General features: G+C 43.2%; 1 protein-coding gene across 2 annotated transcripts in view; it reads right to left on the minus strand.

Moving 5' to 3' along the window:
• Window positions 1–24,432, minus strand: part of LOC144829014 (uncharacterized) — a 458,030-nt gene that overhangs the window by 170,945 nt on the left and 262,653 nt on the right. For both annotated transcript variants that reach the window (XM_078687714.1, XM_078687713.1), the window contains exon 4: window positions 21,715–21,877. In XM_078687714.1, the coding sequence (XP_078543840.1) occupies window positions 21,715–21,877 (163 nt within the window). The remainder of the gene's footprint in view (window positions 1–21,714; window positions 21,878–24,432) is intronic.

Consider the following 24,432-nt stretch of genomic DNA (forward strand, 5'->3'; position numbering starts at 1 on the left):
ATCATTAGCTTTTGTATTGTACAGTCCACCTGATGCACAATTATTAAAGGGAGGTATCTACATGTCCCTGATAATTTGTATTACGTGATTTCTCTTTTGAGGTGCTGGAGATAAGGAATTTAGGAACACCTATATGTAATCATTTAGAGGAAAAAAAATGTGTTTACCTCATTAGACGATGCCACTATGTGTGAGGACATCCATTCAGATAGAATTCCCATGTAGCTATCTACCCTTAGATGGTAGAGGATATGCTCTCACATGGAAACCCAATTGAAGAGGCTAGAGGCACTGTTTTGCCTACTGCCTTTGTATTCTATGAGAATGACAGTGTATTTTAGATCACAATAGTCCCATGGCGTATGGCCATTCCTTTGAAGATTGCAGGCCACTTGCTTGCAATCCCCTTGTTAAAACACTGAACTGTTTCTGTACTGAACTGAAGGAAACTAACAACTGTCACATTTCCTACGTCACTAGGTTCTGTGGGATTAAGTCATAATAACCTGCGGAACTAACCCACAATCCCATCAGTGACAGCTGTAGATGAAAAGTCCCAGCACCCAGAAAAGTAGCAAGACTGGACAGCGATCGCCAGCGTGCCATCAGTGGTATCTCCAAAGTATTGTGCTTGCTTCATCAGAAGGCGTAGAACATCAGAAAAGGAGGAGCTGGTTTTGCCACAGAACCAGTTTCAGTGCAAAAGAGCAAAAGAGAAGGATCCCTGTTGTTTTGAAGCTTCAGTTTTCCACCTATCATATATTTGTATATTTTTGTATATTTCTAAAGCGCAAACAATCGCTCCAAAAGGAGCATCCTGGCGCTGACTAAACAGTGTGCAATAAAGTCAAACAGGAAGCTATATGAGGGAGATTGCATAATCATCAGAACGTGAAAAGATCCACGTTTTGAGTTGATTTCTAAATTGGTTTTCCTGAGTTAGAGTTCTAAGATGGTTAGGGATAGAATTCCACGCTTTACCAGATAAGAAAGACAAAGACTTGCCTCCTTTAGTCTTAAGTTTGAATTTTAACAGCTTGATTAGATTCTGACTTGAGGATCTTAAAGTCCTTACGGGACTGTAATGTGGAAACCATTTGATGAGGTAAATCGGGCCAATGCCATTGAATGCACGGAATGCTATAATTAAGATTTTAAACAGTATTCTTTTAGATAGAGGTAACCAATGCAGGGTTTTGAGTGCAGCAGAGGCAGATGATCTCCTAGGTAACTTGAGCACAAGTCTTGCCGCTGCATGCTGCACGCCTTGGAGTTTTTTTAGAGTGTTTTTCTTTTTGACGCCTGCCATCAGGCCGTTGCAATAATCAAGACGTGCAAGAATTAAGGCCAATGCCACTGCCTTTCTTGAGTCGATGGGAAGAAGGTCAAAAAACTTTTTTAATGACTTAATGATGTTAAAACAGCTTCCTGCAACATTCCTGACATGTTGGTCGAAGGATAAATCGGCGTCAAATACAACGCCAAGATTTCTCGCTGATGCGACTACTTGCGGTGGCGCAGGGATGTCCTCAGGCCACCATTTGATGGGACAGAATTGGAAATTTTTGCCAATAGGCAAAATTTCCGTCTTGCTAGTGTTGCATTTAAGATGATTTTGATTCATCCAACAGAAGACATCTCTTAAACACTTCTTAAAATTCAACTCAGAATCTGTAGAATTGTTCTCCAAAGGGACAATCAACTGAGTGTCATCGGCATATGATGTTACTAATATGCCGTATGACTCGATGAGCGGGACCATGTATATATTGAACAATAAAGGGCTCAATATTGAGCCCTGAGGGACTCCAGAATGTACCTTCTTCTCCTTAGAGAGAAAAGTACCCAAAGAGATGGTCTGGGACCTGTCAGCCAGGAAAGAGATTATCCACTCCAATGCAACGTCCGTGATACCTATATCCCTAAGTCTATTGATCAATAGGGCGTGGGAGATGGTATCGAACGCCGCCGTGAGATCTAAAAGGATCAAGACGGCGTTCTTCCCCTGATCTTGTAGTAGCTTTATTGAATCCGTGAGTTCAATCAGGGCAGATTCCGTAGAATGGTGTGAACGGAAGCCCGATTGCTGAGGATGAAGAATTTGATGGGTATCTACATAATATTTTAATTCTTTGTGGACCATTTGTTCAGTGATCTTTCCCAGAACCGGGAGGAGTGAAATCGGGCGCAAATTAGCAAGGTCTGTAGGGGATTTATTTGCTTTTTTCATGAGAGGTCTCACGATTGCGTGCTTCCACTCGCTAGGCACAACACCTGTGCTCAGGGAGGCATTAACAATCTCATTTATGATGGGATTAACTACCTCAATTACTTGGTGAAGGATTCTTGGAGGACATGAATCTGAGGGGGCACCAGATTTGCATGACATGATTGCCTCACGTGTCTGGAGCAGCGTAACCGGAGTGAAGGTGCTGAAACAGCCATTCAGATTCTTTCCACAATCCGGTAGAGTAGCAGACAAAACTTGACAGGGAGCTTGGAAGTCCTTTTGTATTTGTGAAATCTTTTCTTCAAGGAAGTCATGTGCTGGTAACCTCTGACAGTGTGCAGTCCCTTGAGCCCCTTGGCCTGAGTTTTGGCCACACATCCCCTTTTCTTTGCTCCAATGGAAAGGCAGTGCACCGGAGGATCCAAGATTGGCAAAAGGCACTACATTGTGGTACCTATGATTAAATGAAAGAGCAGCCCGAGCATCCTCTGACACTGAAATGAGAGTGTTGGAGCCTGAAAGTGTTGCTGAGTGTGAAAGTCTGTTTCTCTTTCCCGATTAATAGTACTTGGGTCTGCATGAAATGATCTGTGCCCATGACTAACGAAGAGCACAATATCTGTAGTGCCTGCAGCACAGGAAATATATTGGTGCACTGCATTGAGACATTGAGACTTTCAAGTGAGCTGTGAGTGTTTGCCAGGAAGGCACTCAAACGGATACTGAGAAGCACCATTTTCATGAAAGGCCTGAATGAAGAGGCCCATGCGGAAGAAAACAACAGAAGTAGATTTGATGGAAAATAGAAGCCTGCCAGAGAGGCTTGGACGGACTCTGGGTATTTCCTGTGCAATTGCATAGAATGGGTGTTTGGAGACTGATTCTTATTGTTTTACTGGCATTGTCAATAGTCGCTGAAATAACTAGGAGCCCTGAAAAAGTTTGCTAAAGAATTTTAGGATTTGCTTTTGCCTAGGGTTGTGGAAAAAAAATGATAAACCTGTTTGTAATAGTGGTCATTACTTTCTTTTGCTATCTGAATGTTAAATGCTTTGTTCTCTTTGTATTCCTGCTGATAGTTTATATATACCTGTTTGTATAAAATGAGTAGAATGCTCACCTAGCAATGAATTAGGATTTGCCTGTGTAATGGCAAAAGGAGGTCTGAGGTTCTTTAATTTTGACTCCATCTTACATTTGTCGTCATTTTTGTGTTGCCTTTACACAGGCTGCTCTATTCATGAAGTGTCTCTGCCCTTTGGACTGCAACGTGTTGAAAACCCCCTCTGTCCTTGTTTTGAAAACCAATCTCAGACACCAGCTGGCCTAACTGCATACAGACATGTCCTGCCATTACTGATTGACCTATAGGTGCTGTAATTGATTTATTTATGGGTTGGGCAGAAACACGACGTAAGGGGGATGTTCTGGTTATATGATGCCTTGTTTTGAATGTTTTCCTATTGGCTAATATTTTGCAGATCTTGTATGTCCATATTAGGTATTTTACATGCTTGCAAAAGCTAGGACTGCCCCTTACTTTTGTGCTGAGTTTGTAACCCTAAGCATATAAAAGGCCTCTGTGTTCTGTACTCTTTAGACTGCCTCATTCAGTTGCTAAGGCTCCTGTGTGACGTAGTCTCAATTAAGTTTAATAAAGATGTCTTTTCATACTTCAGCTTCTGTGCCAAGTTCTTTGTATTAGTGAGACCCCTGAGATTGAAGATTACAGTTCTTCACCTCTTCTGGTCATTATGTACCTTAGTGGCGTCGAAGAATAGAAGCACCCACGTCTTCCATTTGTGCGCCTGAGCTGAAAGTGGGCCCTCCACAAGGAAAGGTTCAATGGGGGGGGAATTGCGGAATTCGTTCTGTCTGTCTTCGTGAGGGGAATGAACCTCCCTCACACTCTGAGTGTCACGTGGGTCAATGAAGGTGTTACACCTCCTTCTTGCTGGTGCGATCCTCCAACGACTCTCCCCTGTGCTGCTGGCAGATAAGGTCTGGATCTTGTGGGGGATGAATTTAATTCACTGTGTTTGAGCTCTGTGGTGCTGAATACGGTGGTCTGACTCCTGTGGAAGATGTATTTCCTTCAGTGTCTCATGGCTCTCTGCCCCATGTGCTGGCTCATTTCAGTGCAAGCAGTCGAACTTGGCACCAGCCTAATGCCTCACTTTATTCTCACTGACGTCCTTGGAGCCTCTAATCATGTGAGCTGACTCACCTCCATGTGGGGCATAGTAGCCGGATTCCCGAGCAGCTGTTGCTGGGGAGATATGCCCACAGAGATAACCACAATTAGGCATGCGTTGCCACAACCGGCACACGCCTGGGGCTTGATGCGCAGCTCTTGGTGGACACCAACGCGCTCAGGTGCGTGCGCGAGCGCTCCGTGGTACGAGCACCGCGTGCGTCATGACATCACTCCAGCCGCCATGGAGCATAAGTGAGTTTCGGCCGCCCACCTCATTGCCAATGTTATGATGCGCTTTGCATATGCGACACGTTGGGCGCGGGCCGGCACAAATGACTCGGAGACAGAGCGTGCATACTCCTGAGCTCCCGCGTATGCGTACCTCTCTCACGTCACTTCCGCTAGGGCTCACCTTTACTGACTTCCTCACGTGCCCCAAGACCATACCATTACTGGAGTGGTCTCAGGGGTGCCTACAAACTTTAACCCTTGGGCTAGGGCAGCCAATGGTACAGTCTGTGGTTGCACCTATTATGTCATAGGGGCGACACCACAACTACCTGCATTTGTATGTGTGCGTGTCGAGGGGTGTACTTCTACTACCTGCATATGTATGAGTGCGTGTGTGTGTGGAGGAGTGCACTGCTACTACCTGCATATGTATGTCTGCGTGTGTTGAGGGATGCACTGCCACCTACGTGTGTGTGTGTGTGTGTGTGTGTGTGTGTGGCTGTGTGCGTGTGTGTGTGTGTGTGTGTGTGCGCTCGCTCTTCCATCTACACTGTGCCAGTTTAGGGGGAAGGGGAGTTTGCACTATTTCGGTGACTGTCGTACCTGCTTTTCCAAGTGTCTTTCTGAAGCTGGAGAAAGCATTTTCAAAATAGAAAAATCTATTTTGAACTTTGTTGGAATGTTCATGTCCTGCTCCCTGAAATGGTGCATACGATGCATTTGCTGCTGCTGCTAGAGTTTGGTCTGAGAAAATTAAATTGAGATTGGTGCTTACACTTTCAGGATGTATTGTACAAAGATGACGTTAAAAACAGAGGTGCCTGCCCAGTCATGATAGCAGTCACCTCTAGTGCAAAGTGTTCTTTGCAAAGCAAATACATTTCAGGCACTCCGGTCTCGTATGGAGAGTGTAATACCACACGCCAGAGGCCAGATGGTATATTGTACATGGTTCAGCCTTCAGTATACATTTGTAGGTTTGTGACTATAGTTAATAAACTGAAACAACGAGACACGGAGTGGCAAAGCGTGTTGAACAAAGCAATGCAGCAAATAATCCCCATAGGTATTTTGGGATGGAATAATACGTTTTAGATTTTTGAGAGGCATGCACATGTGAGCCAACAGTATAAAAAGTTTTAAGGTGGTGCGGATGATTTGAGAGTGGATTGTCAAAATCTCTCCTACCAAAGCCAGTGATCATAAATGAGGCATGCTTCATCATATTAAGTTGTAAAATCATAACTCCCAGGTGGAGAATTAAAATCATATCACAAGCTTCAATCAGTCAAGTGCCATGCACATTGATAGACCTACCAGGCTCTCTTCTCCTGACAACATACCTGAAGATCATTTCAGACATTTCAACAAGAAACAAACAAGTGTCATACAAAAGGTACGACACTAACCTAAACACCTTCCTTGTAGAAAGGGCGTCATGGCGTTCTCAACTGAAGACTTCTCCTGGAACGCCCTTCCCATTGATTTAGATGAACATTTTACAGAACACTTAGCATTATTCAATGAACTGATCAAACACACGTGCAGACAAGCGCTTGTCGAAGCCTAGCGCACCTGCTGACTTTCCTGTAACATTTATTCGCCAACCAGAAGCATGGATAATTCGCCAACCTACCGTTTTTCCGCCCAGACTACGGCTATAAAGGTGAGGAGCCTAGCCGCAGACCCACGTAGAAACACCGAAATGATATAGAAAGTGTGGATATCTTTATGCTGGTAGTATGCACAGTTCAAGAGTTCAGGATGTGCCTGAACAGTGCTCTGCAAGTGCAACCCACTGATCTCTAATGGAGTGCCCAGGCCAGTATCTTTAATAAACGATAGAACAAATATGTGGTTGACCCTACAGGGTTCAGACAGCCACTACTCGGTCAATCACTTTGCTAGTGTGATAGCAGGATTGCTATATATCGTAATATTCGACTGGGAAGGAGCACAACACCAGAGGCTGAGGAGGAGACGGAGCAGTTGGAACAGAACACATGCAGCCAGCCAGTGGAAGGTGAGTAAAATTACAAAAGGTCTTGAAGAAGTTGCAATGTATGTGTGTGTGTATGTGCGCATGTGTGCGTGTATAACATAACGTGTATTTGTAAAGCGCACATTCACTCGTGGGTATATTGGCGCTGAATAACTGGGTATACAGACATAATATCAAGTTTTAAATATCGATATGCCAGAATATCGATGTTTAAATTTCGATGTGACAGAATATTAACCTGCAAGAATATCGTCAACAAGAATATCGACATGAAGGTAAGAAATATCTAAGTTAGTAATATCATAAGTAAAAATACCTTTGTTTATAATAACAAATTTCTTTTTGGTGTTGTGTATGTTACTATATGTGTTAAAAGTATAGCTTATATTTCTAATGTATGTTTCAATTTTTTACAAGTAATTAATTTTATGGTAATTAATTTTTGCGTATTTTAGTTCTGTAGCGGGTTGTGGGTTTATAGGGGAATAGGGTGGGAAGTAATTTAATTGAATGTAATTAATTAATAATTTATTAATTAATATTTTTGTATTTAGTAATTTATATTGTTAATTGTGTTAATTAATGTGTTATGAATTCATTTTTAATTGGTTATTAATTCTTTATAACTAATTGGTAAGTATGTCAATTGTGTAATTTTTTAAGGAGCGGGTTGTGGTTTTATAGGGTAGTAGATTGGGAAGAAGTAATTTAATTATAATTAATTAATTATTTAACTAATTAATAATTATGTAGTTAATATTTTATATTGTTAATTGTGTTAAAACAATGTCATTAGTTAGTTATTAATTGGAAATTAATTAATAAATTATTGGTAAATATGTTAATTGTGTAATTTTTTTAGGAGTGGGTTGTGGGTTGATAGGGAAGTAGGGTGGGAAATAATTTAATTTTAATAAAAGTGTTATTTTTTATATAATATTTATTTTAAGTTATTTTACACTGTTAATTGTGTTATATAATGTATTTTTGATGTTTTTTTTAAATTGCCTGTTAATTGCTATCAATTAATTAATTAATTATTTGTGTTAATTGTGTATTATTTTACATTATTGGTGGTGCTGTTTATAGGGGAATATGGTGGGAGGTAAATTATCTTTGACCAATTAATTATTTCTTAATTAATGGTAATTATTTTCAAGTAGTGGGAATACTAAATGATTCCCCTCCGCTATCCAACACTTTCCATACTGTTGCATTTGCTGGAGTGGAAAGAGTAAATTATTCCCCTATGCTATCCAACACTTTCCCTACTGTTGCACTCATTGGAGTGGGAATTGTAATTTTTACCCACCCGCTACCCAACACTTTCCCTACTGTTGCAATTACTGGAGTGGGAATAATAATTTTTACCCACCCACTATCCAACACTTTCCCTACTGTTGCACTCATTGGAGTAGGAATAGTAAATTTTACCCCTCCACTATCCAACACTTTTCCTACTGTTACACTTGTTAGAGTGGGAACATTAATTTATACCTCTCCGCTGTCCAACACTTTCCCCACTGTTGCACTCACTGGAGCGGGAATAGTAATGTTTACCCACCGCTATACAGTACTTTCTCTACTGTTGCACTAGCTGAAGTGGGAATAGTAATTTTTACCCACCCGCTATCCAACACTTCCCCTACTGTTGCACTCACTGGAGTGGGAATAGTAATTTTTACCTACCCGCTATCCAACACTTTCCCTACTGTTGCAATTACTGGAGTGGGAATAGTAATTGTTCTCACCCACTATCCAACACTTTCCCTACTGTTGCACTCATTGGAGTAGGAATAATACATTTTACCCCTCCGCTATCCAACACGTTTCCTACTGTTACACTTGTTGGAGTGGGAATATTAATTTATACCTTTCTGCTATCCAACACTTTCTCTATTGTTGCACTCACTGGAGTGGGACTAGTAATTTTTACCCACCCGCTATCCATCACCTTCCCTACTGTTGCATTTGCTGGAGTGGGAATAGTAATTTTAACCCTTCCCCTATCCAAAACTTTCCCTACTGTTACACTCCGTGGAGTGGGAATAGTAAATTATTCCCCTCCGCTATCCCACACTTTCTCTACTGTTGCACTTCCTGGAGTGGGAATAGTAAATTATTCCCCTCCGCTATCCAACACTTTCCTTACTGTTGCACTCTCTGGAGTGGGAATAGTAATGTTATCCTCTACACTATCTAACATTTTCCCTACTGTTATAGTTAATGTAGTGTAAAATATTTTTTTACATATAAATATACATTTTAATATTTCAATTTATTTTATATTATATTCGTGGAGTCCATACAGGACTTGATTGTGTGCTTTCGGCACTACACTTCCCAGAAGTCTCATTGGAGCCTCCCATTGGCGGGTGAGTTATATGAAATTGGAGAAGTGTAGCGGGTGCGCACACCGCTTCCGTTAAAGCCCCTGAAGAGAAGCAGATGGAGCTTCGAAACGCGTCGGGCAGATCCATTACGGAGCGGCGTCTACGAGCGGATCCCCGTCCTCACCTACACATAAATAAAGCTGCTGCTCGCGTGCTACTCATAAGGTGGACAACCTTGGAGCGTGAATCTATATGCGGCAGTCCAGCCGCAGAGTATGCACCACCCCGTTAACGTGGGGGTCACGGCAGTGAAGTAGCAGCCGTACATGGGATCGAGGACGGGCCCACTCGTGGAGTCCATACAGGACTTGATTGTGTGCTTTCCGCACTACACTTCCCAGAAGTCTCATTGGAGCCTCCCATTGGCGGGTGAGTTATATGAAATTGGAGAAGTGTAACGGGTGCGCACACCGCTTCCGTTAAAGCCCCTGAAGAGAAGCAGATGGAGCTTCGAAACGCGTCGGGCAGATCCATTACGGAGCGGCGTCTACGAGCGGATCCCCGTCCTCACCTACACATAAATAAAGCTGCTGCTCGCGTGCTACTCATAAGGTGGACAACCTTGGAGCGTGAATATATATATATATATATATAATTGTTATATTTATATTACAGGTTTATGTTCACGGGTTCATTGGCATCTACCCTGAACTGCTACCCTCCTCGACGAAGCAGAGGCTTTGCTGCCAAACGGCAGTCCATAACATATGGAGTGATTCAGTTACTTTGACCGTCATCCTGGAGTCTGCAATCGGCAGACTGTGTGGTTGGGAGTGAGGGCACGGGAACTGTTTATTGCCCTGCACAGCGCTACAAATGCCAGCCTGAACCCTTCGAGTCAGCCGCTTACTTTAAGCAATCAACTACCAGGCTGACAGAGACATTCAGCAAATATTAGAACAAACTGCATGCTGGGACTTGCAGTCTTAACTTCGAGAAGCGACTGAATGGACTCTAAATGAATGTGGCTCAGGTGTGACCTACCTTATATGTATTTATAATTTGTATTATGTTTCTAACATTTTATAATTAAATACAATATTTATATAATAATATTATTAAGTTAATACATATATATTTTAATATGTATGTTACATTTTTTTATATGACATTAATTATTTAGCATTTTTGACTTTTTAAAATAATTCTATGTTTTTATTAATTCTATGTATTATTTAATGAATTTAATATTATTTTTAAGATATTTTTCAAAAAAACGATATTTATACAAGGATATTTTAAACAACAATATTTTGGTATTGATATTTTTGTACTTATCTTTGTAGAGATAGGATGTCGATGTTCTGTCCATCGATTCTCTGTACTCGATATTCTTGTAGGTCGATATTCGGTCCGTCGATATTTTGACAGTGATCCACATATGAAAAGGTGGCTGTGCTGTGTGCATGAGTGCGAGTGCATGTGTGCATGTGTGTTGCCCCTGGCAGTTTGATTCTAACTCATTGCATATTGGTTGCATCTGTGGCAATATGGCACCCTCTCCTGGAAAAATGCTGACCCTTACATAATGATGGTGATTTCTGGTATATATGGGGCAACCATGATATGATGGCTTGGTATTTTGTAGTAATTCTTGTGATTGTGTGCCCATTCATGGCATGATGATCCCACCATTGAAAGAATGCTTATCCAGAAATACTTATGAAAATTAATAAGTAAAGCTAACTAACGGTAAGGAGCAATGGGCATGCTGCAAGCCCTTTTATGTTTTTGCTATGTCCACAATATGTCTTTCGTAACCAGACAGCTTGTAGGCTTGACCCAAAAAGAGTCTTTAGGGACACTTTATATTTCCTTTGAATTTTTAGAGTGGCAGCCTACGCTGTTGCTGGCATCCTAAAGGCTTCTTTACACTCCTGCATGACATTTTGTTGCAGAGATGAAACCTGTCTACCTTTCTGAAAAGGCCTAAAGTTTCCTACATGGAGTAGCGTTCTTCCTTTTTTCCCTCCATATCTATGTCATATATGTCAGCAGCACTGTTTAAGTTAATATGGGATGTGGAGGTATCATCTCGTGGTGAGAGTGTACTTGATTATGGGTCTAAATCCCGTTGTAGAGAGGGCATCTGGATATCATCACAATTTGTTGTTTGTATGCTAACTAGTCCTCTTGTGAATATTCTGGCTCCTCTGCCTCATGTAGGTGCTATACCTCCTCTTTTTCTTCATCTTCCCTTTCAATGCACTAGGTGTAGGATGTGGTGAAAGCGTAAGGGTCGCCCTATGCTGCACCCTTCCTAATTCCGTTCCTTTCTTTTGTATATTCTATTCTATCTTATTTGGAATTATACATGGTTTCAAAGCTTATTTGAAAGATTGCCCTACCTTAAGTAATTAAAAATATTCAGCATCAGCACTTTTTCAGTGTTGTACGACTTTTTAACAGTTTGGGCATCAATGTCAGATGTCGTCTGAAAACTATTCAGATTTAAATATGTTTAATCATTGCCAACAAGTTTACCAAATAGCAGCTTTCTTCTCCAGCTCCACTGCCTAGATCCTGACAATATCCTCCCTTAGTCGCATCATCTTACACACACCCCCCCTGAATCGGACCCATGGAAGGGGTCACAAGCAGAACTGTCTGCAAGCGATTTGACCTACCATAAATCTCGAAGCAGCTATCTGATGAGGATCGGGCCCGTGAATCGAGGGGGCTGCCTAGATATGGTGGCGTGATGAAGAGACGCTGTACCAGGGAGCTGAGCACAGGCCTCCAATGTCTGTGACCAGTGAGTGCAGAGGACCGTTCACCTGCAGCCTGCACAGACCTCTCACCCCAACCGCTTTCCCCCTCTCCCCCTACGAACGTCCTGAGGGCAGCAGCTGCATCGCTGGAATTCCCCCCGACACTGGTGGAAACCTATCAAGATGTCAGGATTGCCCAAGGAGAAATTAGAGGCATTGAGGCACTGTGGACCGCCTCTGGGCTGTGAGCGCCCAGTGGATGCACTTGACTTCCCTGTGGGGAGGCGGACAGTGAGGCCAGATTTTGAGGCATAGGGCCGGGACTCTGAGTGACGGGTCTGGGATGTGAGGCCCTGCAAGATGTACAGTTGGCTGAGCAAGGAGACCCTAGCTGCAGACACGCTACATAAGGAAATAGGGGGAGATGCAGGCACAGAGCTGGTTCCCAGACCTTTGCCCCTCCAATGTAGACTATTGAAATAGAGAGACCCGTTGACACAACAGTTGCCTGGGGGCTGGAGTAGGGACTGGGATTGCTGTGTGCCCCCCCACCCGCCAGGGCCGGGCCCCTGGGCACTGGTGAATTGGCTGGTGGGCCTGATAGGGGTGGAGGCAACCAACGGCGAAGATACCCTAGCCCCGCCCTTCTGGATGCTAAGGAGATGGTAAACATTGTTTACAACGATGTTGATACATTGCACGCCATTACAACGCGGTCATTACAATGACCACGTTGTTACATCGCATACCATTACAAAGCAAGTCATTACGATGACTTGCTGTAGGGCACACACTGTGTTGGATTTTATATCCAACACCTTCCCTACTGTTGCACAGACTGGAGTTGGAATAGTAAATTATACTATTCCAAAATCCAGCACCCCCCTTACAGCAAGCCATTGTAATGACTTGCGTTGTAATTGTATGTGTTGTAACAACACGTTTTTTGTAAGGACCACGTTGTAATGGCATGCATTGTAAAGTAGTGCGTTGTAACACAGCTTATTCATAGATATGGATGCAGGGTCCTGATCCGACAATGTCCACCTTTCTTGTTTGGTGAATGGGCTGAGAGGAATCCCAAAACCGAGGATCTTTGTAAACTGCTGATACCAGGGCGGAGGTGTGACAGGGACTGAGTGGAGGACACGCTGCTGTGCATTCAGGGTGGCTTCCAGCCACCCCCAGCCCTCAACACTATACACTTGAGAGCGGGTGCACCGGTGCTCGCACCCAGGAGGAGACAATTTGGGGTCCCTCTCTCCTGCCCAGGCCCACTGATTGGTACTAAAAACTCAGCCATAATGGCCAAGTGTATAGAATTTAGGGAGCTGAAACAGGTCAAAATTGACCGCTACATGAAAACTACAGACCCGCAGACTGGCCCTGAGGTGGAGGGACCGGCTATGCCAGATATATGCAGCGCTCCTGCAGGTCATCAATACATCAAGAGAGACTCTGGAGGGACGACTTAGGCGAAGTCCACTCTGAGGTCACCCTACTCAGGCAAGATCTTCTTAATCTCTCTGAGAGAGTCACACAAGCAGAAGTCAAAGTATCAGAAGTAGCGGAATCAACACACAATCTCACTTGAACTGTTGCGGTACTTTGGGTCACTATAGCGAATGTCACCTGGAGAGTTTATGATGGGGAAAATCGAGAGAAAAGGAATAATTTGCACTTTGTAGGTTTTCCTGAGGGAGTGGAAGGCCCTAACATAAGGATGTTCTTGGAGGCCTGGCTTAGAGACACTCTACCCCTAGTGCACTTCTCTTCCTGCTTTGTCAGTGAAAGGGCCCACAGAGCCTTAAGCGCCAGACCCCAACAAGAGCCCCTCCATGACCTATCATGGCCAGCTTTCTGAACTTTCAAGACCAGGACATGATATTAAGAGAGGTGAGGAAATTAGGGGAGATTTGCCATAAAGATAATGATATTCCCAGATTACTCAAGGGAAATACAAACAAGGAGATGGACCTTTGCTTCTGTTAAACAAAAAAATTACTGACGATGAACATACAATGCATGCTCTTATTTCTAGCCAAGCTCAAGGTCCTCTTTGGGGGTGGCAATCTTCTTCCAGAAGCCAGAGGAGGTGTGGACCTAGATAAAGGAGCGTCCACCTCGATACATGGGCAGCGAGTATAGAGAGAGACAACAAGAATCCTTGCAAGGGAGAGTCAGACCAAAAAGTCAAAGGGTTAGGCAAAATCACCAGCTACACCTAAGCAACAAATCCAGACTCCTATGCTGTCATGACAACATAACCTGAGGTCTGCCCTCTCCACAGATTTTGATGGGGAACTCAACCATACACGACCCAAAAGGACCAAACAAGATAAGCCATGAAGTGAGAACATGACAGATCGATCTGACCATGATTCATTCACAGAATTGGAAGAACAACGCCTGTTATTGAAAGCAATAGTAAATTTAGAGACAGAGCCGACCTCCAGGGCCTCTCCAGAGCTTAGTCCAGAAGCGACATGAGACAACAGCAATGGCTGACCTAATGAGCAGGCCTAGCAGAAGCCTGAGGGTGAAGTAGTGACACAAGCTCCCCTCTCACTGAGTCTACCATCATGGAGAGTGCCAGCTCACCTTATACCGTTTTTTTTTTCTGCAGGTTTTAGACTCATTGGTTTGTGACTATTTGCGAGGGTAGCTGAGGGGGGGGGGGGGGGGTAAAACACGGTTGGGAGGACCCCAGAGCTCTCTTGCTTGACTTGCGACACAGTTTTCATGTTGACGATTAAGGGTAAAGTGTGCAGGGAGCGGGGGGAGTTGGGTTGAGGGAGGTAAAGGTAAGGGAGGGTTGGGGACACAGAGTGAAAGGAGTATCACTCCAATGGAAACGCATCAACTCTTTACACAGGAGGGGTTGGGGTGGGGAGATTGTTTCGTTTACACATGACAGGGAGTGGAAGCATCCTTGGACATAGTTACACGATACATACCATCAGGCAGTACACCATTTCCCCTTATCATAGATGAGTAGGGTTCACACACAGGGAGAACGGGGTATCCGTTGATAAGGTGGAATGTCAACGGACTAGGAAACAAGATCATAAGGGGCTTAGTTGTCTTTTATCTTAGAAGATTGAAGCAAGACATGGTTTTATTGCAATAAACATAACTGCAGGGTTCACAATACGGGTTCCTGAGCAGAGGGACATATAAGATTGCTTCAGAAGAGAAGGCATTTTAATTAAGAAGACCCCCCACCCTTTGTAGTTGACAAGACGTGTACTGACCCAAACAGGACATTTGTAGCCGTAAAGGGGATGTGGGGGCGTAGGGAAATTACCCAAATTAGTTTCTATGCCCCCCTCAACTTCAACAACAGACAATGTTAAGGTTGCAAATATACTACTTGAGGCAGGCTCCTCAACACATATTATAGGGGTAGGCTTCATGATGTAGTAGATCCATGTTTAGACCGCACAAGTCAGCATCAGGGGCGTCGGGATGCCACTCCATTCGGGAGAACTTCTGGCAACATTGGGATTGACGGACCTCTGGCACCGCCATAACCCAACTGACTGCACGTTCTCCTAGTTTTCAGGCACCCACAAAGTATTTTCGAGATTGAATTATATATCCTACCCCGGCAGCTGAGATAGGAGGTATGGAAAGCATTGACTGGATCACAGTATGGGTGAGACCCCATCCATTTTCCTTGGCTTGGAAACACAATGTAAGGGAATTAAAGGATGAGACAGTTGTGCACAAACTCGCAGTTGACACGGAGCTCTACTTTGTCAGAAATAAAGATTCCGTGGCCACTGCTGTCACATTATGGGAGGCATATACAACCATACTCGGGAGTAGATCCCAGAATATCCTGCCCACAAAAAGAAAGAGGATAGAGAGAGGCATTGGAGGGGAAATTTATATATTTAGAGGGATGCCTGGGACCAGATGTAGACCCCAGTCTTACACTTGTCCTTCGTAAAAAAGTATCAGGCATTAGCACACCAAGGGGCGAAGTCCCAGATTTTACCCACCCAACACCGCCTGCATGAAACGGGCGACAATGTAGGGAGACTACTGGCATGGGTGGGGAGGGAGGAAAGAGGTGGAGGCAAGATGGGTACAGGCTATACATACTGACACTGGGCACACATACACATCGACACAGGAGATCGCAGCCTTTGCAACATACTATGCAACCTTCTATAAGGTCCGTGCCTTGGATGCTGAGCCTAAGATCAACTACTTCCTGGGGATACAACGACCCCACCCTGACTCCAGGTGCCCTTACAGCGTTAAAAGAAGACCATATATTGGAGAAGTAGTAGCCACCATGGATAAACAAAAATCAGGAGAGACCCCTGGGGCCTAATGGAATACTGGCAGAGTTTTTTAGGAGCTATGCTGATCTGTTGAGTCTTTACCTACTCAATATGTTTATGGAGGCAAAAGAAGAGGGAGTTCTCCCCCCGATCTCCGCAGTGCACCATAGGGGTGATACACAAGCCAGGGAACCCCGCTACGGACTGTGGTTCTTACTGTCCCATTTCATTGTTGTTTGTCAAGACAAAGATCCCAGCCACAGTCCAGGCTACGAGACTACTAGCCGTGATAGCATCTCTTATACCCTATGATCAATCTGCGTTCATGCCCAAATGATCAACGAGGCTTAACTTACGTGGGCTTTATAACTGGCTAGCCATAGTTAGAAATAGAGAAGACCCTTACTTATTCCTAACCCTAGACAAATGAAAAGTTGTTGATCCATCACTGGCCTTTTATGAGTCAAGCCCTCCTAAAATTCGAATTTGTTCCCAAGTTCTTGACATGGATTGAACTATTATACGAAGGTGCGGTGGCAAGGCTGCGGGTGAACACCGCGATATCCGCTGACTACCCCATTAAGATGAGCATGAGACAGTGGTGCCCTCTATCTTCCTGGTTATTTGCGTTCACACTAGAACCACTGGCCTGTAATGTTAGACCACACCCTTACCTAGTAGACCTCACAGATAGAACGGGGGCATTAGCAGGCGAACAAATTGCACTACACGCAGACAACATCTTTTTATAAATTACTCATCCAAGTGTAGCTCTACCGGGGCTGTTCCAAATATTCGAAACCTATGGTGCCAATGCGGGTTATACTACGAATGTGAAGGTCAGTCTTGAACGCAATATCCAAAGGATATTAGGGGAATTCCATAAGGCTGTATAAAGATGGAGAGCATTGCCCCTAGCACTCCTGGGTAGGACCGCGATGTACAAGATGGTCGTTCTACTGAAACTCCTTTATATCCTCCAAAACACGTACAACCAAATCCTAGACAATATCTTTGCTACAATTGATGAGAAGTTTGCACGCTCCTATTCGACAGGGGCCATCCAAGAGTGGCACTACAGACGCTTCAGAGAAACCAATCAAATGGGGGCATTGAACTGCCAGACATATGTTCCTATAATTGGATGGCACACTTAATAGAGATTAACGAATGGGGTTACCTACCCGGAGATCAACGGACTTATGCCCTAGAAAGAAACCAGATTAAATCCTGCACATACTTACACTACCTTTACCGTGGTAAGGGTGTGACTCACTTACTGCCAGCAACCCACAGGACTATGGAGGCATGGAGGAGGGCGGAGAGGCAGATGGGATGGAATAAACACATTACCCGACAAACTCCGCTATAGGACGAAACACGTCTGAAAAGAATTGGGAAGCTGAAAAGCTTCCGAACTTGAGATATGATAGGGATTTCTTCAGTAGGCGATCTCCTTGAAGAAAGAGACCTAATCCCCTTCAGTTCTCTTCAGCAAGACTACCAACTGAATGATACCCAATACTTCAAATACCTATAACTTAAACATGCATGGTGGACTAAAAACCTAGGATCAGCTGATATCCCAGAATACGCACCACTAGAGGGACGACTGCTCCAAGTGGGAAATCGCAGAGTAAGCGGCCCAAAAAATGAATTAAGTGGTGACCGAACTCACCATTTTTGACAATTCAAGACAAAACATATTTAAAATTGAGGGCACTATTTCCGAATAGGGTTGAACTTGAATGAAGAGTTGCATGTTTATGTACATTAAATTGAGATTTAGTAAGCCTGAGCAATTAAAGATTTAGTAACCCTGTGTAATTAAAATGACTTAGCCTCAAATACACTGAGATGAACCATATCAAATCATTTAAAAAAATAAGAAACAAGTGGCATTACAGTAACTGAAGCTCATTAAAGTTTAACATGCCAGTAACCAGATTGACAAGGTTAACGTAAAACAGTATGATAAGACGAGCCAATAAGTATATTAGCTCAGTACTAATACATTGAATTTCATAGTAAATAAATATGCCCACTGAGCGCTCAACTAAACCTCAGTACAAGTAGGATAGTTGCAATAAAACAACAGAGAAATCGAAAATACATCTGAGTGAAAAACAAGGATTGAAGGAAAAATTAGATCACAGCACTTAACCATTATGCATTCTCTCGCTATAAAAACATTTATATAATCAGCCCTTAAACCCCAAGTTATGCTTTGAAACACACAGGTCCTACAATAACTAATGTTTTGCTCTTGGTAGACAGCGTTTTTATTCCAATGACATATGCAATGTGGTCTGCTGAGCATGGCAGGTGGAATGAGTCACGGTGTGAATACATATCTCCAGCTTAATACAAACCAATCTGTGTAATAGTGATTTTCAGTAAAATTGCAATTTGTTTGCATGAATGTTATCCATGCAGGCTGCATTACTGCCAACGTGGAGAACATGCCCAGGCTCCCATTCCCTGGCTGAGCACCGAACCACAACAATCAGACCAATCACAGCGCGGCATTATAGCATTGTGATTGGCTATGGGGTGCTTCCTGTTCCGGCGAGAGGGGAGAGGGGTGAGACAGACACAGGTACGTGGCTTTTATTCATTTTTAATCCCCCTTACCTGCCCTTTCGCACCCCTGCCCGATCCAACCCAGCCGCCACTGGAGTTGTGGGGACTTTATCACACCTTGTAAATACTGGGTTAGATAAAAGCCACATCCCCAGATACATTTTGGCAGTTCTAACCAGCCAAAGTTCCGTGGAAGAAATATGCCCAGAAAATATTGACAGATGTAGAGTTTGGTGCTATAAGTACCAAATGCCGCATATTACACCTCATTTAGCAAGCAGAACTTGTAATGCGTGTTAGTTATCGAACATTATAAAAGCCGGGGATGTGATAATTATTGTCAAGGACTCTGAGCCACTCGTACCAAGGCCCTAAGAGTAAATTACACTTTTACGGCCACATGCATCAAGGTAAATTGCATTCGCAAACGGTGCGAATTGCATTTTTCGGCCGTTTGCGAATGCAATTTCCTGATTTGGTATGCACCAACCCTTTTTAGAAATTCGCAATTTAAGAAAGTGCACAATTGCGATTTCTTAAATTGCGAATGCATTTAAGGAATCTCAATTTGAGATTCCTTAAATGCAATTCATCATACTTTTTTAAATTGCGAATTTTGAAATTAGAAATGCAAATTACCATGAAGTAGACCTTCATGGTAATTTGCGAAAATCTAGAAAAATGCTTTTAAATGCATTTTTCTTTGTCACATGTTACACACACACGTGCCCTTGGGGCATGTGTGTGTGTAAGATGTATCCAAAAGCAAATTTCAGGGGTGCAACAGGGTGTCTTTTGGACACCCCTGCACCCTTGAAATTGCATTCTCAATTTGCGAATTCACAATGATGAATTGCAAATTGAGAATGCCCTCCCATTCATTCCTATGGGCCTCTAGGCCCATAAGAATGAATGTGTAGAAATTCCTTAATTGCGATTCTCAATGAGAGAATCGCAATTAAGGAAAATTACCGAATCGCTATAAAAAAAGCGAATTATTCATGCATTGCCGTTTCCGAATCCTTAATTGCGATTCCTTAATTTTCGCAATTAAGGATTTGCAAATGGCAACATTGATGCATGTGGCCGATTGAGTAGAATTTCTGCCATTTGTATAGATTTTCTGCTAAGAAGGGAGGGCCAGTGGTTCTCCATGATAGCCCAAACTTAAGGTGTAGATGGTGCTACTCCAAAAGATGTTTGAAAATTGTCCATTTTCATTGTAAATAGCCCCACTTTCCTGGAGGTCTATGAGAAAGAATTACAGCAAATGGAAACATGTTTACCATGCAGAAAAAAATCGGAAGAAAGATGTATACAATTTAAAATCTTTCCTAAATTGAACTTGTCAACCTGGCATATATGCATACATTTGGGATGAATTACCCTTTCGTTGCGTATTTGTGGACCATGGAAGTACCAAGATGTTCTCACTGTTAATGAGAAGGAATACTTGAAAAGAATCCTACCCACTTTGTTCCAGTTCCCTTACATACATGTGCAAACATTCATTTCACACATATTATAAAATGACCCTTTTATCAATGTATATGCGGATCCCATCAGCTAGAAGGTAATGGATATTGGCTATAAACTCATTGGCGAGTTTGCAAAAGTTTCTTAAGTTTATCTCGTTGTGTAACTGTGGACCTGCTCCTTGTGTAAACAGGTTTTTCCTGTGGGAGCGAGTCTTTCCAGCATTAACGTGTTCTTGCATTGCAATGCATATGCTCAAGCAGTGTTATCAAATGCCACAGTATCCTGTTCTCAGTGGGAAATAAACCGACATAACCAGCTAATCGAATCTGTCCTCATAAATGACGTTGTTCATACTGTTAATTAAACCTTGTCTATTCTTTGGACGTTTTTCAAGACCAAGACATCCGTTTCCGTGTTCACTGAATTGAACACAATGTGCTAAACGTGGCACGGTTGGGGCCTTGAGCAGTTGTAAATGTATTTTCCACAGTCTACTTCCTTAATGCGGGATATTAATCATACATACACTGAGGCCCAAATGCTGGGAAGACTGCGCACAGGCCACCCGCCAAAGCCAGCCAGGCCGGGATTTCCTGCCAGCTGTTTTGTTTTTTGCAACTACATTTCAGTGCCAGGAAATCCAAGCATCTGCTCACGGAGGGTGGACGCATTCAGTGACTATGCACTTTTCGAGCGCACTCTAATGAAACCTCAAAGGATAACAGGATCCCATCTCACCCTCCCTCCTTATCCCTTCTCCACCTATCCTTTTTACCTTCACCTGAGCATGGAATATTCCTACTGCTTTCTTATGTTTATTGTTGCAGATTTGGTAGCAGTATGAGCACATATGTAAATATGTAAAACACTTTTTGCAATGACTTCATTTTTTATACGTTACATAAGTGATATCTTAGTTTTAGGGCTTATGTATTCGATATTTTGAACTTCGGGTATTTTTGTATCACTCGGTGCCCGAAGCCCAGCTGCTATACAAACACAAAATACAGTGTGAAAGCTCAGCAGGAGGGTGCATTCATTCGGTATTACAGAATCCGAGGAAAGCAAAGAGGAATGCTACATAAAAAATATGAGAAATATCAGATTCATGCACCATACTTTACATGTGAAATTTGTTGGCTAAATTAATATACGGTATTCCTATTGCCTAGGTACACTCATGCAAATGCTAAATAGCCATTCCCAATATCATGCCACGTGCTCTGGTGAATGACCACAACTGCTTTATTCAGTTTTTGAATAGTTTCTCTTGGCTTCACACTCCATACTTCCAAATGGGTATAGGTAAACAAAATAAATTCTACCAAGGGGAGGGTAAATCAGAGAATGTACTACAACATTAAGCTAGTGGTGTTACAACAGTAAATTAATTTACATTTTAATTGAACATAGGTTCTACCTTTAATGTAGTGTGCAAAATAATATTTGTATTGCACATTTTTATAACATTACTGATTTATAACAGAATCCGCCATTAACACCTATTCCTATTTTATTGTAAATATGTTCTAATTTTTTTTTTTATTATTGGATAAAAGTTGCAGGCCTCCGAGTGGTGCCAATGATGCTTACCGCCTGCCGCTGTTCACATAGCTGGTGCAGGTAAGCTCTCCCACCGACAATTACAATCTGGGCGTTGCGTGGGTTGCTAAGGTATGCATCAAGCTGCCTCTGTCGCGAACGATACCAGCAGACGTAGAAAAAGATCTTTATTATGATAAATATTATCACTATTCTGAAAGAAAACAAAAAAGTAGCTTTATATTAACAACATTAACATTTTCATGTCAAAGCAACAACTGTTTTCTGTGTGAAATTTAACTATCAGTAATTACATGCAATCTCTCCTTACACCTTTCCTCAGTGCATATCAGAGGCTTAGTTATAGTACACATAATTTCCTAAAAAAATATGAATAAATATGTAACGGTAAGCCTCTTGCCCTCCCACTTTACAACTAGCGCTAATTAATGGATGATTCATGAAACTGTACACAAGTTGTACTCCACAGAAGCCAAAGATGCATGCATTTTCCAGGGGCGGCTCTAGGCTCATGGAGGCCTTGAGCAGGGAGTGTAGGTAGGGGGCCCTGGAAGAGGGGTCCGGGCGGGGCGGGGTGGAGCCCTCCGGAGCTCAGGAATCCTGAGCTCCAGGGGGCTCCGCCACGCCCAGACCCCCTCTTCCGGGGCCCCCTACCTGGTCATCTAACGCCTTTTCTGGACGTTTTATTAAAACACCTTCCTGAGTCAGGAAGGTGTTTTAATAAAACGTCCAGAAAAGGCGTTAGAAGACCAGTACCTGCGGCTGCTCCTCCCCTTCCGAATTTGTCTCAGAACGATAAAATGTAGGAGGATGAGGGTATTGTGACACACGACGTGAGGGACTGGCAAAGACGGCTGCAGCGCCAGGGCCATGACAGGGGCCCCACACCCACAGCCCCCCCACAGAGAAAGAATCGGTGGCTCTTTGCTCAGAAACATTAATATCGATACCATATCGAATATGGTGTCTTACCTAGTGCATCAGCAGTACTCTGGCCAGAGGATTGTCTATCTTTAGGTTTCCCTTGGGTGATAAAGTTCAGGATTGCTCCTTCCTGTGACGCTACGAAAGCCTGCTGAGCCTCCTTTCTCTTTCGTTTCGAATAACCATATTTATGTACTCTAATTCTCTTCATTTTGCTTGCAATGGGTACGCGAATGTCGTGTGCCCCATATCCCACCAGATATTAACTATGACTATTGCGCTAACACCAGTACTTTATAAAAACTATAGGTAAACTTGTAAGACGACTCGCCCGCCGGGAGAGGAAAAGGTTATAGTTGCTTTCGCACAAGAGTAACAGGTAATGAAAGGATGGCGGTGGCCGTGGCTTATATACGCCTATACCAGCAGGCCAGCTGTGGGTAGGGAAAAAAAGAAGCCAGTCAGGAACCAGAAGGATCGCAGGCGCGGAGGCCAGTGAAGAGGGGGGGTCAGGGTGTTTGGAAGTGGAACAGAGCCGGAGGCCGCCAAATCCCTGCCACTGGGGCCGCCACGCAAATATGTATCCATCCTCAGAGGATTGTTATATTAAGGATATATATTGGCGTGGTGGCCCCTGGGATTTGGTGGCCCTGTGCAGGTGCACAGCTTGCACATGCCTAAGGCCGCCCCTGCATTTTCCTAACATCCTTCTATGATATTAGCCCTCTTTATTCCCAGTAACCCTCATTCCACCATTTCTTAACACCAGCAGGAAGGGTATTTCAAGTGGACCACAGCTGTGTGGATTCCAGATCGGGTCACTGTAAACCAGCTGTGTGATGTAATTCACTATCTGATAAATGCTTTCTGCATTTGTATATTTATATGTATTTTTTGCTCTAATGAGAGCATTAACTCTACAGAGGAAAAGCGGATCTCATGCATTTATGTTAATTGTGATGGACTACACAAGTAGTCCAATCTTGACATGGTCACTTGTTGGAACAGGAATGTCCCCGGCACGGTGCACAGGTGTTTTCCCGCCGAGTGCCTGACTGTGTATTTCTGGTATCCTGACTTTTGATTTTTGGTGCTGGCATCAGGCTAATTTATGGTGTATGCAGATGCAGATGCTTTGGCCTATTCCTGACAATACTAGGTCTTGAAATTGACTGGTGTCCTTGAGGGGTACACTACCTGTGGCATCAGCGTCCGAGAGTGGACTACTTACTGTCCCTGTCATGGGTTTAGCATAAAGAGCAGCGGTGGCAGCATATCATTTTTGGAGAATCCCTAGTGTGACTAGACCTTTTCTTATCTGAATCAATGTAGTGAAGACATACCACTCATGTAAAGTCAATTCATATGCTCTTACCCAACCCATCACACTATCATCCTGAGTGCCTGTTAAGTATGTTGAAGTGTGCAGTATGTGTCTTTGTCTATGTACTGGTTCTTGTTGAGAGCATATATCACCCTCGAGTCTCATAGCGCTTTGCTAAGGACTCAGGAACAGACAAGAACGATGACTGGAAAGACAAAGTAGATGTAAAACAGCCAAGTCTTGAGGGACCTACGGAACTTCGTATGGTCAATTTCAGTATGAAGGTAAAGTGGCAGGGAGTTCCAGAGAGTGGGAGCTAGTTTTGAAAATGATCTACTGCCGTACTTGACTGTACGAACCTTCGGGATTGTTAATAAGCAGAACAAAGAGTTCTTGTTGGATGATACATTTTCAGTTTGTTAGACAGGTAATGGGGACCCTGTCCATTGAGAGTTTTATGGACAAGACAGCAGATTTTAAAGTTAATCCACTTCTTGACT

Source organism: Lissotriton helveticus, chromosome 4_1 (genome assembly GCF_964261635.1).
Source record: "Lissotriton helveticus chromosome 4_1, aLisHel1.1, whole genome shotgun sequence".
Classification (NCBI taxonomy): domain Eukaryota; kingdom Metazoa; phylum Chordata; class Amphibia; order Caudata; family Salamandridae; genus Lissotriton; species Lissotriton helveticus.